This window comes from Rhea americana, unplaced genomic scaffold (assembly GCF_003343005.1).
Source record: "Rhea americana isolate MKP2758 unplaced genomic scaffold, rheAme1 scaffold_47, whole genome shotgun sequence".
In the NCBI taxonomy this organism is placed as follows: Eukaryota; Metazoa; Chordata; class Aves; order Rheiformes; family Rheidae; genus Rhea; species Rhea americana.
The window spans coordinates 1,954,814-1,974,467 of record NW_028186612.1 but is presented as its reverse complement, the minus strand read 5'-3'; the positions used below and the strand labels follow the sequence as shown (position 1 = coordinate 1,974,467).

Genomic DNA, 19,654 nt, shown 5'->3' with positions numbered 1-19,654 from the left:
CTCTGTTAGAAGTAATACAGTAGATACATTTGGCAATTTTTCTTTCCTCATGTAACCACAAAGTGTGGATTCTTTGCAGCTAAGAATGTCCCAGTGTCCTCAGGAGTCTAGCTTGGGTATAAAGATTTAGCAAATTTTCCCTACGGGATAGAGGATAGTTGGAAACTCTCGTACACTAAGATTTGCTGTAAGCATCTATAAAGTTCTTCCAGTTTATAATCAGATCTGAAGCAATGTGTCCAAAACAACTCTCTGAAAATACTTAATTTTCTAGGTTTCCTATTACTACTGTAATAATAATACCTAGCTGTTAAACCCATGTACATCTCTGCTGTCTACTATTATTTATCTAGATGGATGGACTACTACAAATCATAGTCAAGAATCTGAGACCATAGGACTGGGACAGTCCGGTTGTATTCAGTGACTTAACAAGAGGTGGTGACATTGCTTGTTGATACAAGCTTAGTACCTAAGCCCAGTGCCAGTCTCTGGGAGTTTAGCTCTGATCCCCAAGGGGGGGTTGAATTAATCTTTTGCTATGATGAACTGATAGCTTAAAAGCTACTTCTGTAAAGGAATCTTATCTGTCTTGCTAAGAAAGCAAATACAACTTCCTAGGAATTTTGAAGATGCTACATGCCGGGAAATGTAAGATCTTATGGGAACTGTTCCAAGGATTACTGCAAACAGCTTTCTTCTGTCATAGGCTCTAGAACCCAAGGACCTTCTGTCTCATCACTGTGTATTGCATAACTCAAAACTACAAATATTTACAACATTACAAAATAATTTTAAAAGGCTCATTTTACCCCATTCCCTACTTCTATAGGAGCCCTAGTGTTGTTTCCAGACAGTAAATTGGCCTCTTGCTCAGACCATATATCTCTTATGACAGGCTCCTTAGGKGCCGAATCTAAATGGAATTAAAAAAAAAGGGGGGGGGAGGTCTTACTAAATAACACAGGGGTGACTTTTSAGCCTGATTTTTGAGCCTGATTCTCAGCTTATTTTAACTTGTTTTGCGCTGATAAAGCTCTGGTGGATTTAACTGCATCATTCCAGATTTGTACTGACGTAAGCAGAGAGAGCCAGTGCCTTTGACACTGCTACAAAAACAGATTTCTAAAAATGCTGAAGTTGCAACCAGTGACCCATGCAGTATTTTAACAATTACAGTCACATCTGGCCTCTGAAAGATTTCTCWGTGGTTTGTCTGCTTTGTTGTTAGAGGAGCCAAATCGCTATGCCACTTCAGGTAAGAGAGAATCATTCCTGATCTATTATACCTCATTGCTACTAACAGAGTCCAACAAGCAATTGATGCGAAACCTTCTGATCAGAACAGAAAAAACTTCTACAGCCTTGCTTAAGCTTTGTACAGGCCTTCAGGGCTAGACTGCTCATGTTCCTGGCACAGGCATAACAGCAATTACAAAATGTGCCAGGAGGTCTGAGAAGGACAGGGAAGGTGGGAGCAAGCAGTACCATCCCAGAGGATGTCAAAACTTTTGCCCTCTTCTGTATCTCTGCCAGAGATTKTTTATAGCCACTCTTGTTCTTTGTCATTCCTCACCATCAAATACATCCTAGGTGATCTAGGGTGAAGAGAAGGATACAAGCCTAAACGTTCAGCCTGCAATGAGGATTACTAACACTTCTGAAGCTTGAGCTGTACAAATGCAGCATCCTAGGCTGGATCCATATAGAAAATATTCAAATGATGTGCCTATTCTTTTATTTTTTAGCAGTCTTTATGTATAAGGTGTGTTTCTGCAGCACCTCACAAAAATGGGGCTCTATCTTCACAAATACTCTTGCACTTAGGACTGGATTTTGCTTCTAATGTAGGTTTGCCTGCAGAAACTGTGCACTGCAACAACCTCTAGCCAGCAGGAACATTTTGATCCATCATATGAGTAAATGTGGGCTCACCAGAGAACAAGCTCTAACTCCCTTAGTCATTGCTGCTGGGATTGGTAGAGCTGGAATACGCTGCAACATTCTCATCGGGTACACAGTACCATTGCCAAGCAAAATCCAGACGAAATCAATGCCGTAACCTAAGTGTGAAAGACTAGACGGTGGCTAATGTAGTTGTGGAGACACAAAGAGGCAGCTATATGGTAGGACAAGGAAGTTAGCTGCCATGCACTGATCACAGCATGACAGATAACCTAATGGGATGACAGTCTGCTTTCATTTCCTGAACATACCCCACGGCTTGCTTCACGAACAGATCTTTCCTCATCTCTGTTCTCCTTTCTTCCTCCCCCACAAAGTTTGCACTTATGTTCATCCTATTCTTGTTTTAAGAAAGCACCTCGACTGGAGTCTCTTTCTGTCGTGAGGAGAGAGAGTGCAATTTAGCTGATCTGTAACCGTCTGTTTCCACTCATTCCTGAGGTTTTCCAGCTGCCCACAAAAACAATGCACTGATACACTCTGTGCAGACTTGAACCAAGTCCAGTGCAAAGGGTTAGGTGGGGCCTGGAGGTTGAGAGAGTTGCTCTGTCCTGGAAGACAGAGYGAAGAGCAGCGTGACATGGTCAGAAGGACGATGGCTGAGGAGCAGTYTGCTGATTCCCTCAACCCACACACGGCCCACGTGCCAGACTTCAAGGTCAAGCATCCTGCTCCTCGCCGGTCAAATGTCAGGACTACCAAACCCAGCGTCTAAGCACTGGAAGGAAAAACAAAGGAGGCCTGATTCTGCTTGGAGTTACGGGTGTAAAGTAGACAGATCCTTTGAGAAATGGTGTAATATTTAATATTTCTTTCTGTTAAAATCTCTCTTTTCTTTCATGGAGAGGCATAGAGTAATAAAAAATGCTAACAGCACAACTTCTTGATTTATACCTCCAGCAGATCTCAGGCAGAACTCCCTGTTGAGTTTGAGGGAACAGTCTGATTAAAAATTGATGCCGCAATATGGTCTGTCTTAGCAACAACACTCTCAAGTGAAATTCATCTGGGATATAAACCGTGACATTTAAAATGCCTTTTGGGTGAAACTTAACCAAAAAAAAAAAAAAAAAAAAAAAAAAAAAGTGTGAGTAGTTCTGGAGAATAAAGGCAATTGCTGTGCCACTATGTGGAATATTACATGTGAATCACTGAAGCTATTAAGTCTTCTGACTCTTTCCTGGCCTTGAGAGGTTAACTTCTTTCCAGAGCCATTCACTGGGGTGGGAATAAGAAGCAAACGAACGTGCCTACTGAGCCATCTCTGGTCTGGGTACACAGATGATCAAGATTTCATGTTGTTTGCCTGAGAGATCCAATGGAGAGACTAATGAAGGGGTTCAAAAGAAGAATATTATTTCTACCAGAAGTGGTCCTTTAACCAGGCCTTTGCTTATTTGTTGGGGGAGATTACTCACAGGGTCACCTGGCAAAAAAGGCTGGAAGTTATGAAAGAAAGGGCTTCCTGCCAACTATTTAAGAGAAAGAGAGAGAGAAATGAAGAAGAAACAGGAGAAAGAGCAGTGAGTTGGCTGCAGGGAAAGGGACATTTTGTGATTCAGAGGAGAAGCCAAGAATCAAGACTGTAAAGGGAGGGAGAGGACCCTGGGCTCCTTAGAAGGCTCAGTGCTATATTCTGGTGATGTTCAAGCACAAATTGAAAGCCAAGGCAAAGAAGAAACGTGAAAGCATTTATACATTTCTTGCAAAGCTCTTACAGTAGCTCTGCATACATCCGCAAAGAGGAAGCTGTAGGAAAGGATGCACGTAAAGCACCGGAGTGCCTTGGGGCTCAGCACTGCTTGTGGAGGCCCGGGGCACCTAGTCTTCCCTGTCCCACTTCCAAAAAGGGGCAAAGAAAGCCTGTGCTCTGAAACCAGGATGGTGAGGTTTAGCCGAGTTGATCACAAGCTGCTGATTGTTTACTGTGCCCAAAGATATGCTGCGGAGGCTGRTGAAAGGGATGGTGCGTCTGAGGTATCCGCATAACTCGCAACCCAAACTGGTGTCACACAGCAGCAGGGACCTCTGGGGCCATGGCAGAGTGGGCAGTCAGAGCATTTGGGCATGAACATCCCCAAAATAAAAGCTATAGCAAGGCAGCAGAGCTTCACTTACCCAAAGATGCAAGAACAATAAAAACACACAGACCCAGAAAACTTCCCTGCGGCTTTGTCACTTTGGCAAAACTCCTGCTTGTTTGGGGGACAAGACTCCCTCCCTCATGCTAAGCAGGTAAAGTTCCCCTTGAAAGCAATAGGAGCTGCTGCATCTGTTCGTACCATGGTCAGGCATTAGCCTCAGGAGAATGAGGCCTTCGTTAAATCAGACCGAGCTGCCTGCTCTATCTTATGCTCTCCCGTGAATCACTTTTCTTGTTACACCTCTCTACAGAAGTGCCAAACCCCAAACATGCAGGAAAACCATCCAAAATTTGGAAGAATTATGACAGTGGCTTGAACATCATGGGATTTGGGAAAGGTTATTAATTTAGTAAAGAATGTAAATGTGCAAATCAAACTCTCTGGCAGCATGTGTGTGATGATAATCATGCTGATTAAGTGTTTGAGCCTCAGGATATGCCGAGAACGGCACTAGGACCTCGAGAAAAAAAAAAAAAAACGCTCCATGCTCTTGGAAGACAGCTGCAGGCTCTTCCTGTTCTGCTCTGTAAGTGATCCATCTCTCACACAGATCTGCTCATTTTGGATGCATTTGCTCAAAATATGCATTACTTATGGTCATACGCATAAATACAAAGGAGACCAGCCTATGTGCTGTTAACCCTCCAGTCCCCGCTAGGCCTGGCCAGCAATGAGGAAGCAAAACAGTCAGAGCCCAGTTTTACCCACTACTGATTTTGATGGAACCAAGCCAATTATATTAGCTAAGGGTATTGGCCTTAGGGAATACATTTTTCCTCTCTCCCCTCTAAATTTGGCTATGGTTTCCATTGCCATTTGCTGATGAGAAAGGTGCTCATTCTCCCGCTTCCCATATTGGTGAAGGAAAGGAGTAAAAGCTGATCAAAGCAATGACTTTGATTCGTTTCCAGCCTATAATTTGATATGCCGTGTATATCAAACCAGCATTCTACACAGCCTAACTGGCTGTCTGACGTTGAAGGCCTTGAGATGAAATCCCAGAGGGTTTCATCACGGCACAGACRTGGCATGAGGAAAGAATCAGGATAGAGGAGATGCTATTTACCTTGCATTGGGATTTTCCTCTCCTCYTTTTAAGTCTAAATTCCACAACTAAACCACTGAAATGATAAAACCAATAGCTATTTTTCAGTGGCACTACTGAAATACGCAGTCATGGAGTTCTTGCACAGGAATGGCAATGTGAAGACTGATTTTTAACCAGTCAGGAACACATACTCATTGTGTGCCAGCTACTTAGCTTCAATAAATCCATGYGTCCAATCATGCTGATCAACCTTAATGGRACTGCGGGGCTCACTTGATAAGCCRGTTTTGCACAAGTATCCTACGCCAGCTCCTGGGACAGGCTGCAGTAGCCAGTGCACAGCTCCAGGACTGTCCTTATTCACACTAATTGGCACTGGCTGCCTTCAACGTTGGGAAATCATACTTTGCAACTGGGAAATCAGAGCTTCCCTGTCATTGCTACACCCAGCAAAAGAACAGCGAAGAGCTGAGACYGAAACCTCCAGAGACAGTTTTGTGCCTTTTGCACACAAGCTGAAGTGCTCTGCTTTTTCTTTTCAAGGGATGATTTGTTCTTCAAAAGGAAAGATCGCTGATTTGAATGCTGTTATTGCTGTTATTGTTATCATTCTCTCCTGCTACAAAGTGTTGGGGAAAGAACACCTCCTGTAAGAAACTGGTGCAAGCCTGGAGAATCTGGTGACCTAGCTGTCATGCCTTCTCCTTGAGCTTCCATCTCCTTGGCAGAAAGTTTGTGCTAAAGATTCAAATGCCAATTTAAAACAGAAAGAAAAAGAAAATAATACCCCAAGCACTGGAACAAGGGAAACTTTGTCTGGTACTTCTTTCCAGCCAAAGAACTCTTTAACAGCATACTATTAGACAAATCCCAGGCCTGGGGGTTTGTTACAGAGGTTTTGGATTCTTACCAGATTTTCCTTTTTTTTTTTGTCTCCAAACCTGTACTGTCTGAATGCAGCTGAAAAAAAGAATCATTCAGTGCAGTCAGAAGCTTTCCCAGTGTCAAGAAAGTCCCTATTTCCAATGGGATGTGCAATTTCTTATTGTCAAGGGAGCTGAGTGTTATGTATTGTTTATTAAAAAAAGAAGCCTGAAACCTTTGAAATGCAGATTGTTAGACCTGAACCTGAATGATAAATCTCATAAGTCAAAATGGTTTTTGTTTTCTTTTTTCTTTCTCTCTCTTGTTAATAGGTTGATGGTAATGAATCTGGCCTCAACCTCCGGTGAAAAAAAAAAAGAAGTCGTATTAATTTCAGAAAAATAATTTCAAAGGGCAAGTCAATAATAGCAGGATATACACAAAATAAAACCTTGGGAATCCTATTATTATTAKTAGTAGTATTATTATAGGTTCAGATGACTCAAATGTTATTATTTTCTTCTTGCATTACCAGCCAAGAAGACCATTGACAAGCACATAAAGCTCTGCAAATCTCAGCAGTTTTGGTTCCCACTAGCATTACTGGAGCAGCTGTTGCACTCGCATAGTTTAACAGGTCAGCTCTGCGTGTGGACTGGGCCACCCTGTGCTTTGTCTTCTTGAAAATTTTAGCATGATTTAAGAACAGGGTTCATGTACAGCCTACGCTGCAAAACTGAATTAGGCTTACRGTGGGGAGGCATGTTACCCTCTAATAAACTGGTTCAGTTATGTGCTAGTATCTTACAATATAGAGCATATAGCACTGGTTCATGTACAGAAAATATTCTTTTTTTTGAGGCAGCCAGCTTTGTTATGATGTGTAAGGAAGAGTCTCGATCCACAGATGCACTTTTGCTGTGCTCTTCTTAAGCTCTTGGTTTCCACCAAAGCAAAAAAAACGCAAGGGAAAAGTCAGCTGAAACCAGAGTCTTGCCTATCTATGAGTCAGGATCATTTACCCACCACCACGATCAGAGGGCAACAACAGCAAAGCTTAACAGCACCTCCCCCAAAACAYGAATAAACCTGTGCTGACCTCGGGTGGGTTGTCTTGCCTGCCGTGGTGGCTTGCCGGAAGAGCTGCGCTGCTCTCTTATCCCATCACAGACTGTGAGCAGCACTGGTGACCACTGAGAATAACTCACACGAGAAAATATCTACCCTGGTTTRTATCAGGCTAAAGAAACCAAGTAGTGGGTACAAAAACTGCTACAATGAGTCAAATAAAATAATAATTGCAGTAATTGCTGAAAACAGCAGAGACCGATCCTTCACAATCCCAGACCTTGCAGGAGCATGCAAAATAATTTTCGTGATTGAGGGGATGTGTTCAGTGTATATTGGACTCGGTGAACRCAGGTTCGCCTACGTAGGTTCAGAACCTACACAAAGTGCAGGCTTACCATGAACTGCTAGAGATTGTAGTATTTAAAGAGGAATTTATATTAACAATTTCAATATGATTTTATGTCTGGTTCTCACACAGTTTGAATAGACTGGTACATCCCTCCCTATGTTAACAGGCTTAAATCAGGACAGCTTGACTTGATTACAGACTGACTTATGTTAAACCATGCCTGGATGATCAGCCATTCATGGAAAACACAGGGTATCAACTGGCCAGACCTTTWAATTTACTCTTCAGTGTTTCCGTTGCGCTATGAAAAATTAACACACCTCTARTTTCAGTCCTTTTCCATTTTCTTCCACAAAGGTCAGTTTGAGTCCTTGACTGCCACCCGAAAATATGGGAACAGCTCAAAATACATGATACATTATTGCACTTCCTGAGTTGATTGGACGGTTGCTTTTGCAACAAGAGGACACGGAGCAGCTGAGCCTACCTAAGCCCCGCTCGGTGGAGGTGGATTTAAATAAATAATAAAACAATAAAACAGAGGATTGAACATCAAAAACAGAAAGAAATTACCACTTGCAACACTGATGACATCAGGCAGATATCATGATGCAAGGACTTTTAGCTAAATCAGGTTTACTCCAGGACAAGAATTTGAGCCTATGGAAAAATCTCAAAGGCAAGCCTATTTTGACACAAGTCAGGTTTCACTTAGCCTTATTAAAACAGGGAAGAGAAAGCTAAAACCAAGCCAGAGGAAGCATGGGAGCTGTTGATCCTTCCAGAGTATCAGGATATTTCCCCTCTACATTTTTACCACGACTTTAACAGCAACCACGACTTTCCCCTTGGCCCTAGAGACTATGGATGTCCTTTGAAGCTGCTGACTGCCTTTCTGTAATCACAGAGGTCCCTGCTGGGCGAGACTTTCTACACAAAAAAACTGCAGGTGCAGCTCTAGCRCACACTGAGGAGTGAATTCATTTCTGCCAGGTCCAGGTAAGTGTCTCTGGAGAAGGAGGGAAGAAAGCACAGGAGAGGGCAAGCACTGGGCAGCTTCATCGGCAAGGTAACTCCTCCCGACTTCCCTGGGAAAGGGAGGTGGTTGTGTGGTTCATTAGGCTGTATATGCAGTTAGTAGAGCTCGATTTGAGCTTTGACAACACCACCAGACATCCCAGCAGTGGACCAGCAGGCAGTTTCCTCCTCATCTTTGCTATACATACGTGTACTGGGTAATATTGCAAAGAAAAACTACTTTAGTTGCTGAGATGTCTTCCAAGGATTCTTTCAAAAGAACTATTTCATCAAATTCCCATATTATCCAGCTACAGAGAAAGGACATTTGTGTATACAGGCGTTTTGGCAGGAGATATTTGCTTTGGGGCCAGATGTAATTCAGAGTTATTCTGAACATTACTCTGCAGCAGCCTGGCCAAGCCCAGTAATGTCGATTATTAGGGCTTTCCTGGCTTTCCAGCTGGAGTTGATTTCATTTAGTTCTCTCTCTCATAATTAATAACTTGTTCCTTTTATTCATTTTGAATCTTTGTTTTATCTCTAGCCTTTTGTAGAATAGTTTCTAATTTAGTTAATCCATTGCTTGCCTCCTCAGTGCACGTAGCAGAACTCATTCAGGCATACAGTTTAATGACGTGTACTGCACAATCTCATATTCGCTTCGCATCAGGCTGGCATTTTTGTCGTTTACGTTTTATATACAGAAAACTCACAGCTCAGACTAGAGCAATGTCAATAATCTTTTTAAAAAAAAAAACAAAAAAACCCCCAAAAAACTAACCACTAGCATACATATGGGAGCTGTGTGCTCTGTCCTTTAAACAAGTGCAGATTTAGCAAGGAGGGGGAGGGAAAAGGAAGAGAACAGGCGCCACATCCCCCCCGCTGCCAACGCGATGCATGCTCCTGCAGCACCAACGTTTGGGTCAGGCCCATGTTCACCCTATTTAGGTTTCAACAGACCTAGAAAAAAAATAGATGGACTTCAATTTGCTGCTCACAGTTTTTAGGAACATTAGATTTCTGTATACTGAGGAATTTTCAGAGTGTGCACATGAGATTAGCTCTTTGCGTTGTGAGTGTGTTCATAAATGGGACATCACATACTAATAAATGATAGTTATTTGGTCTCTAAGCATATTACGGACATGCAGAAAATGTGCTATAGATGGCTAAACGCTAGCTGGTTACAACCAGTGCTCCACACGGCAGCATAGATTAACCGGGAAATGCCTTTTTTGTGCTTTTAACTCCTAGCACACTGCAGGGTTTAGTCCACGACTTGGGCTCGTACGTACCTCCACAGCTTAAATAATGAGCATTAATCTGCTAGAAAATGCAAACCAATCCCAAGTTCGAAGCATACAGACGAAGCGTGCTTGCATGCRGCGCCCGCGCGTTTGAGTCAGCCTGTGCATCCGGGTGTACGTGCGCAGTCACACGCGCACGGTTAAGGAAGCGGGGGGCTGCCCGTGTTCCCGTCGGAGGGCTGGCCCGCACCAGGGGTTTCGAGCCGCTGAGCTCTGCACTCATCCAGCAGTTTCACGGGTCTAACGGGGTCGATTAGCCCAAGCGGGACAGTTCCCTACGCGGGCTGTGTACAGCACGCGTCAAGAGGCAGAGGTGTGCGAGATCTGGGCTCTCGCACCGCCTGTTGTTCTCAGGGACGTTCGGTTGCTCGCTTGTGGTTTTTCTTTTCTTTTTTTCCGTCCCCGGAATACTTGGAGCAGCAGGGATTCCAGCTGCGGTTTATTTTAAAGCCTTTGCTTCCTCATCCCTAAACTGCACTGTGACACTGAATGTGCTTCAAATGAATGGCAGTCCGCCTTTAAAACTAGTCACAGTACCACGTCTGTCTTTCTTTGGGACAGTTGGATTTTTTTAACAGATCAGTGGCAAGAAGGTCACAACAGAGAGCGATGCATATGACTGAATATTAACTTTTAATAGAATGCATTGAGCTCAGGAGCCGATTAGAGTCTTCCTGAAGCAGGAGCAATGCTAATCCTGTAAGGACTCCTAAAATCTTTCATAAGCTGCATTTAATTAAAAAAAAATGAATACGCAAGAGTTGATGCATGAGTTGTACATTTGGGCATCCCACTCAAYGAATGAATCATTTCCCTGTCTTCTTTTCTGACATAGAGATACCTTGCAATCYATTAAAGATGCTTAGATTTTTTTTAGGGCTCCAGTGGACCACACGTCACGGTAAGTAAAAGAGGAAATAGCCATTGAAATACAGAGCTGTTCTGGCATAACTGTAGCACTCCTGCTATGGTCTGAGCAGGCGAAGCCATCCAAACCGCAGGGTGTTTACAAGAGGGCATAATCACTTGTATCACTGGTGAGGCAAACATCACCCAAGCTGTTGTTAAATTCATAGTGTAGGTTTTTTCCTAGTTCCTTATCCTCGTACCCCTGTAACACATACACATCACGTGCATTTGGGGCAAACCTCAGCCAATGCAACTCTACCTCTGGTACCACTACATCATGGGAGCATCATACGTTCTGCCCCACTACTGTTGCTGGTTAAGTAGCTTTAACTTGAAAGATGAAATAAAATTCAAAGAAGTACCAACTGATCCAGGTTTTGAAAAGCGAACTTGGAAAGTTGCAGATGCCAAAAGATTTACTACTCTGGGCATCCAAGATGCAACAAAATCATTTTTATTTCATTTTTTTTAATCACCAGTGGGGAAGGCAGACAGGGAATGAATCTTAGCAGCAGCATACCTTAGACCTCCGTTGCCAAAGGCAGCCAGCTCTGATGTCAAGCCAGGAGGCAGGTACCAGGCCAACCACCCCCTACTCCCAGGCACGCACTTGGTTCRGGTGCAGAGCGCAGTCCCTTGCTCCTCCCTGCCCGCTCTTCTCCCTTGCAAACCCACGCAGCAGAGCAGCCCTGAAGCCACACGCTCCTCATGCTTCGATATACTGGGCAGCTTGTCAGCCTCACTCACATCCCTTCAAAGGGCCGAGGAAAGTAGTTAGATTGGCCGACTTTCCAGTGGATTAACACGAAGCCTGGCAGGGAAGAAGCTCGGGTTCAGCACTGCAGGCACCATGCCAGTACCTGTCAAGGAACATCAAACGGCCAAGCCTAAGCAGCTCTAGAGTAACGAGTGAAAAGACTAAATATGACAGATACAGATAAGAGATCCTTCATAAAACAGCCAGGAATCCACTTAGCTCGTACTGAACACGGCTTATGATTTAACGGAAGGAAGGCTACTTGACTTTGGGTGCTGAGTGCAACTGGAAACTCAGAAGCTGTAGTAACTGGTCAATAATTCAGCAATCAGGCCGGCCCTGCTAGCGTCTCGGCACCATCCTGGCATGCYGCGATGTGCGGAGGATGAGGAAGAGCTGCCAAGCAGCAAACACGGATCAGGCGCGTTGAAACAACTGGAGATGGAAATGGGCTGGGAGTGTCTTTTTGCTACCCGAGGGACAGAAAGAGGGGAAGAGCGCGGTGCCGAATATGACAATGCTGTGGCTGTTTTCCTCCTGGCCTCCCCCTCAAAATGTCAGTGGATTTTGGCAGAGAAAGGCTTGCAGATCTGGGAGCAAAGAAGACGGCTCTGGTTTTGTGCCTGCAGGGATTTTTTCAGTATGTTTTCTTCATGTRTGCCCAATCTAAGATCAAGCTAAGTCAAGATGAAGCTGCACAATGATTTCTGCCATTTTTGCATCAGGACCAGCACGTCCTGCTCAGACAGCCCCCGCAAGCTGGTTGAATCTTGACATGAGACTCATGTGTGTCCTCACGTGGCATGAGCAGGCACCCACTCCTCCAGCAGCACGTGCCCACAACACACGTGCCGTAAYGTGACCCCTCTCAAGGCACTGAGAGTCATGGGGCAGAGCATTGCCAGAGCAGAACCACAGCAAGGGAGGTGTCCTGGAGCTGCTTGTCACCGTCACTTCTGGTGCCCTGCTGGGAAGAGGCCTGTCACATCACCCCTCCATCCTCCTTATAAATTACTGCATGATAAAAAAGTAAAATCACAATATGGAAATCAAGCTAACAAAGGAGTTATGCAAGCGAGAGGAAAAAAATACTTTGAGCCCAAAGATGTTGTTTAAGAATTTATTCCATGTGTCAGCAAGCAGGAAGGGAGGAGAGCCCCTGGCTTGCAGCAGGACACCACCGGTATGACAAATGCCCCRCTAGAAGTAGTTGATGACTCTTCTGATGGACTGGATGTTGGGCCTCTGTGCTTGCCACTCGTGGCAGCTGCTGTACTCTCCCCGCTCCACCATGTACATACGGCCTYGGTAACTGGGCTTCTCGTACAGCACCCACCTGAACACAAAGGAGGCTTAAATTACTCAGGCAGCCCCCCATGACCAGGGACTCTCCCCTTCACACTGTTGTAGGAACAGTCAGTTTATGGCAAGAGCAGAGTGAGTCGTGATCGCACTGAGCAGGTTACCCAGCTGCTGCTTTACTGTATAAAACATGCACGTAGTGCTAACGAAGGACACAGGTCCTCTTAGCTCCCTGGTAAATCTGTTCTGGACTATAAGGAGAAATGTCCTTACTGCAGCAGCTGAAAAGCATTGAATGCAGCTGAACGAACCTCCTTCCTGTAATGGGAATTTTGGTTCTCTACAGCCATTTTTAAAAAACTCCTGTCTTTACTAGTAATTCTCAATTGCCTCTCTCTGATGTTTTCCAACAGAGAGCAGGTTTTGGCTCTGTTTTCTTCACTTCATCTCTRCCTCCAGAGTTAACTACCACTTTCCCTTGGAGTATAGTCAAATACATGCATCAACCAACACCCTTGTTGACTTTGGCATGCCTAACTTCTTCAGCTAGCTTGACCAGTTTCTTTAAGATATCTTCCTCCATTTGAAGGTCTCCAAGGCAGCAGCAATTCTGGTGGCGAAGAGGGACAAACTTTGCTTCTCTCTCTTCCCTTTGTTCCTCCAGTTTGCACCATTCCATGGTCTTAATTCGGCCACAACTTTCACTTTTTTCCTCTATTTAAATTTCCCATGCCTGTTAACCAAATTATGTCATTGCTGTAATAGTGTTACATCTCAGTTTCCACTCCATCATTGCTGAAATTCTCATCTCTACCTTGTTCTTCTCTTACCAAGATTACAGGTAAATTTAAAAGGACCCCTGGTATTTGTCCCACCCATTGGCTCAGCAAAGACAGTGGAGCACAAACAAAATCTTCAAAATCATTTGGGTTTTGTAGTCTATCACTTGCTAGGAGTTCAGCTTTTGGTTGGGAACTAATGTATGTGAAATTCCCAAGGAGAAACTCAGCTAAGTACTAGACAAGGCAAAGACTGCTTAGCCTCCAAAGTCAAACAATAGCTGAGAAACTCATCTGAGTCYGACCCAGGGCAAAAAGCTGCAAGCCTAGGAGAAAAGTTGTAAATCAAGCCATCCATGGACATTATAAAGAAAATGCAAAATGTTAGGACATTTAATTGAGCTGCTCTACAGATTCCTGGAYGTACTTAGATCTATCCTTTTATCTCTGAGAGGACACCGAGTTGGACTGTGGTGGGCCCCTGCTCCCATGTGCCTTGTGCAGCACCAACACAGCTGTTGTGGGGGGTGCACACCTGCATGGTATCCCACTCTATCATGCTGCCTGTGCTTCCACAACCCCTTTCTACAAGCAAGCAGCACCACTGAAATGTGCTCAGCCAAGGCATTTGAATCCTTAGCCTTGGCTTTAGCCAAACAAACAAGTTCATTCTTTGGCACTTTTTTGCAATCAATTTATAGTCTGATCAGAATTACAAAGTCATCCTCAGACTTTCCTTGAAACTTTCCAGTGCACGAAGGCTGCCCAGTGCTCATGTGGGCATAATGGCAAGTTGCCCTGTAGAAATGTCCCTCTTTGCATATCCTGCTGTGCACTGTCAGAAGGAGTGCTAAGCTTGTCAGTTTAATTAAGAACAAGTTATAAAATTATCCTCCACCCTAGCCTTGTTCATGAAGCACTCATGACTTTCTTCTACTGCCATCCCTCTCCATAGTTTTACATAATCATGGGCCTCTCTGCTCCATCAGCTCACCATCTGTCCCTCAAGCACTCCTGAAAAGAGCTGTTGCCCATTTTCCGCACCTGCCATTCATTCCCTTCTGCTGAGGATACCCAGCATTACCGACAGTACTACAAGGTGGTAGTCCAGGGATGTTYATCTTATGGACACAGGACATTTAGTAGTCCAACAGGACAGGGGAGTTCTTCCAGTTCTGCTCTGCTCTAGGGCATCTTTCAACAGYTCAAGGACCCAGGGGCATAGTGCTTGGGGGCAGAGCAGCCCATTACAGCCATGTCCTTCTCAGGACCTCTGTGTTTCTCTCCAGGCACTTGACTCATGATCACACTGCTGCGTAGTGGGAACTGGACAGGCCCCTGCGGTAAATGGAAGCAGATTGCACAAACTGGTCTGGTGATAAGAGCCCACTGGTTTGTTCCTCTGCTTAGGAGAAGGCTGGAAAAAAAAAGAAAAAAGAAAAGAAAGAAAAAAGAGAGAGAGAAAAAGAAAAAGCAGAGTAGCTGAAAGGATTGAGGTGTATTGGCAGTACATGGTGATGAGTGAAGATGGCTTATTCAGCTGCTCTTTTATTTCCTAAAATTTACGTTCTCTGAGACCATCAGCAACAGAGGAAATCAAGTTAGTCATGAGCCCAGAAAAAAGGCCATCTAGTCCTCAAGCCCAGCACGGTTCAGCTGATTCAGGCACATAGCAAACWACCCTCAAAAATCTTTTGACTGTGTTTCATTAACACATAAACCCAGAGGACATTGGAATAAAACTTACATGAAACCAGCCCAGGCCCTATAAGCCAAAACTAGCTGCTCAYGCTGAAAAACTAGCAAAGACTCCTACTGAAATAAATCCCACTCTCAGTTCTGCCACGGCTCCATACAAAAGATGTTTTTGTCACAAGGGAAGAGACAGAAAGGAGTGCAGAGACGATGGGGAACACAGGAACACACGCAGGCCAGCTTGGGCGTGAACGGACTCCCTTGCCCTGCAAGTGCTGTCCCTAACGTAGTTCAGCCTGTCCTTTCTGAAGGACACTGGTCCCAATTCATTACTAGTACAAACATTCAACTACACTGAAGTTAAGGAGATGTTTACAGCGGACTCCACAGCTCGGATTTTCATGCTAGAAAGGATGTTATATTGTTCTCTTTACCCACATGTATGCCACAAACCAGAGAATTTCAGGTCTCAYGAAGAAACCAATAACCTGCACAGGGCTAAACCATCTCTACCAGAAAAGCATCCTGTCTTGCTCAAAAAAAACAGCAAAGCCATTAGACCTATGAGAGAACCTTGAAGTAGGTTACCATTTAAACAGGGCAGTCCTACAGGTTCCCATTTAGTTGAACGATACACGTTCAGCGTTGTCCGAGTACGTCGGTTCTCCATAAATAGCTCTTTGATGGGTGCCGTGCCCAGCAGGCGCCAATGGTGATGAAGCAGCGATGTCTGCTTCCCACTCTGCAATTTCCAGCCTGACTGCAAGAACTCTACCAAACGCTAACGCACTCAAATACGTCAGTGGAATAAAGGTGTGATTTGGTTCCTTCAAGTCATGTTGCTGTAGTTTAGAAAATCCTTTTATGGGGTATTCTCTGCCAGAATGTAAAAGGAAAAAAAAAAAAAGTAACAAGGGTTGACCTGCTTGTCTGGCCTGCTATTAAAAAAAAAAAAAAAAAAAAAAAAAAAAAAAAAAAAAAAAAAAAAAAAAACGGCTTTCTAAAGTTACTATTTCTAAATCATCTTTTGTGAGTGACTGAGCCTTCGAAGAGGAGACGCAGCACATGTTTTCACGTAAAGCCGGATTATATCATTTGTGATACTGGAGCAGACACTGCTGGTGGGAATAGGGCTGCAGATGGCAAAGCTCCTTTCCCCACAAACTGCAACAGCYTCAAAGTAGGCAGCAACATCTTAGGAACTGCGAGGGAAGAGCTCTCATCTCCAGGGCTGTCTTAACAGCTCAGGCATCACYATCTGCATGTGGGGAGGTAGCTCTCCCGAGCCCCGAATGCTCGGCAGGGAGGGAGCCGGACACCCTCAGCCCCAAGGCGTGCAGCGGCGGCGGCAGACGTTTCTCTCCGGGAACAAGTTTCCGGCCGATCCGGCATCGCTTCCCACTGATCCTGCTGGTAGTGCAGGCAGCAGCTATTTAGCAGCACGTGACATCACACCCGGATTTTGGAGAGGATGGRAATGTTTCCGTATCCAACAGACATYGTGTAGGGGGAAATAACACTGATGGGGATAACAGAACCGSTCGGTCTCCACGGCAGCAGCTTGGCCTGAAGGACACGGAAAGAGCAGGCCGTCTGGTCGTGTTCTCCTTCCTCCCCTGGGTTTATCAGACATATCTCACCTTTGCGGCTTTTAAAAACAGGAATAATCTCTCCAACTCCAGAGAGTGGTTAGAGATGCATGGATCTGCAGAAAATTGCACAGTATTTATTATACAAGCTAGCAACGATCTCAGACTGACGCAGGGTGAGACTTGGGCGCTGCTAGAAGTGAGCAGAACAGGAGCAAAGCAGGTCAGCCCACTTCACATCTGCTTTTAGCGCATGCCAAATAAAACTGACCCAATTTCAGTGCCGGCTCTCTGCCTGCAAGTGTCCRAGATGCTGGAAACAGCCTGTGGCTGATGCTCCTCTCCGGCGATCCCTGTCTCCTCTGCTCCTCGAACGGCTGAGGACGTGTCTGGGAGGACGCGTCCTCAGAGGCGGTCTGAGCTCACGCAGCCGTGGGACGTGTCCCGGCCCGCSTTTCTCGTGAAGAAAGAGAAGTGCTGGCCCAGGGCTGAGGGCAGAGGGCCGCGCGGCCCCGCGCCAGCTGCCCGCGGGAGCGGCGGGTGTAAATGGCCCAAGCTGTGCCGAGCTCTTCTCCTCACAAGGTGCATCTTGCAGAAAAACATCGATTCCTCCGTTCAGCCAAGTAAAACAAGACCAGGCTGAGGGCTGGAGTTAATCTGCCATCTCCTCCCACCCCTCGGGCTCTCTCAACACCCTCGTGTCTCCGCCGGGTCAGCTCTTCCCACCCCGCTCCCTGCTGAGTCTCACCTCTCCRTGGCAGCACCTCCACCAGTGGGACCCTCTGCAGTTTAATTACAAAAGTAATTATTAAACATTTACAGATCCTACACACTTTCAGTGACCGTTGTTTCAGGGTCCACGGTCCTCTCAGTATTTTTCTTGCTTTCTTAAAGCTACTTCAAGCCTTTGAGAAATCATTTAATGATACCAGAAGCGGCTAAACAGTCCGGACTCGTGCACGAGGGGAAGCTTCGGGGCCCTTACATACGTGGCAGGGGGCGAGGGAGAAAAATCYGTCTGAAAAGCTTAAGCGCTTGAAACTTCCTGGATAACATCCCAATTTCTCAAGTTCCAGGCTCTACTACAGGGACACACGTGGTAAATAATAGGTCTAAAACTCTTGTCAAAGTATTCCCAGAGTCTCTCTTGGCTTTGTGTTGCTGTTTCTCCTCCTGGTATCCGAACGCCGTCCACATCCCTGCACAGCACTAATGGGGTCCCCGGCGGACGCCTGCGAGCCGGCCGTCGCGACCTCCTGGAGCGGGTTGCTCTGCTCGCTAGCTTAGGATTTAAAAAAGTAGCACTGCCTGAGCTGAAAGCCTGTTTTTTGGGGGGAAAAACAGAGAGGTTCTGGGTTGGGTTAGAAGGGATCCTGCATGACACTCGCTGTCAGGATGTTACAGCCTCAAAACGCTACAGATTTTTCCTAGTCTGGGAAGTAACCTCTGTGGGCAGAAGGTGCCCAAGATCACAGGTGGGATGTGCCCGAGATGTGTCACCGCCGGCCCCCTGCAGCCCGCCGCAGCGCTCGCAGGGCACCTTCGCTCCCGCTCCTCTCGCTCCTCTCTTCCCTCTCCCTCTCGCCGCTCTCCGAGCCTGGAGCGACCCCCGGGCCGGCGGGCGAGTGAGCAGCCTGCCCCACGCCGGGGCAGCCACCTCCCGGGCACGGTGGTCCAAGGAGGCAGCCCCGACTCCAGCTGGTTTGGAGGAGAGGTCCTCTCCCGAGAGGAACTGACTTTGCCGTGCAAACACCGTGACCACCAGCGATGGAGAGACCCTCTCCGCGCCGGCCACCAGCCGCAGCCTCCCTGCACTAATCCGGGCCAGATTTGGGGAACAAACCGCTCCACATCTCCATGGAAAGTTTTGACTTCGGAGCTGCTCCTCATATGACCTTTGCTAGGCACTGGGGATCCCTGGTTTGGGACCTGCTGCTATTTTGATCCATAGTTATCAAACGCTTATGGTCCCTCACCGAACGCGGGAACTGGGAATCCAAACAGCCGCTCTCTGCTGACTCTGCTGCTGCTGAACTGGAMGTTGCCGCTGTCTCTCCGAGATGTAATTTAATTTTGAGGTGAGATGCTGCTGCCTAATTTTAGCTGTCAGAAGAGCGGAAGCTGTTCCTAGTGTGGCAGCAAGCCTTGGAGAGGCCACTTGAWAAGCAAAAGCCATGGACTGCGTAGCGCCGAGCTGCCCACCTCCCCCGGCAGGCCGGGAYGGCTGCCCGGGCCCAGCCGCCGGGAGCCGCCCCGCCGGGTGGATTTTAAGGAGGMGTTTGGAACCAGGCACAGAAACTTTTCAAAAAAAAGGGGGGGAGGAGAAAGAAAAGAAAAAAGAAAAAAAGAAAGAGAAAAGAGAAGAGCGTTTTTAGGTGCCTCATTTTGCACACCTTAGCAAGGTGTCTCGGAGCTCGTGCCGAGCTGTCATCCTGCAAAAATCACATCCCCTTCACGTAGCTCTTGTCTGGCAACTCAGTATCTGAGGCACCAAAAAACATCTTTCAAACCCACGTGCTTCACTAGCAGTTTTAGGCTTGCTCCAAGCCCCCCCCCCCGATGCTGACAGCCCTTTCCCTGACACCGGCTTCCTTGCGTCTCGTCCGGCAGGCGATAAGGAGGGCGCTGGGGCAGGGAGCCCGCGCTGCACGCCGGAGCCGCGCGGCGACTGCAATCCCGCCCGGAGCCGGCTACTCACGCGCCGTCGCCRTACACTTTGACGGCGTTGACGTAGTTCTTGTCCCAGCCTCGTCCTTGCAGGAAGGAGCAATCTTCGGTGAACTCCAGGCTGTGACCGCCGAAATGGGTCCCCTCAAATATTTCGATTCGGTAATGCTCTCCGTGCTGGGGAC

General features: G+C 46.3%; 1 protein-coding gene across 1 annotated transcript in view; it reads right to left on the bottom strand.

Annotated features, from left to right (window-relative positions):
* Nucleotides 1–12,574: 12,574 nt before the first annotated feature.
* Nucleotides 12,575–19,654, bottom strand: part of CRYGN (crystallin gamma N) — an 8,352-nt gene continuing 1,272 nt past the window's right edge. The window contains exons 3-4 of the mRNA XM_085316410.1: nt 19,501–19,646; nt 12,575–12,773 (exon numbers count right to left, since the gene is read on the bottom strand). Coding sequence (XP_085172536.1) covers nt 12,638–12,773; nt 19,501–19,646 — 282 coding nt within the window. The 3' untranslated portion in view covers nt 12,575–12,637. The remainder of the gene's footprint in view (nt 12,774–19,500; nt 19,647–19,654) is intronic.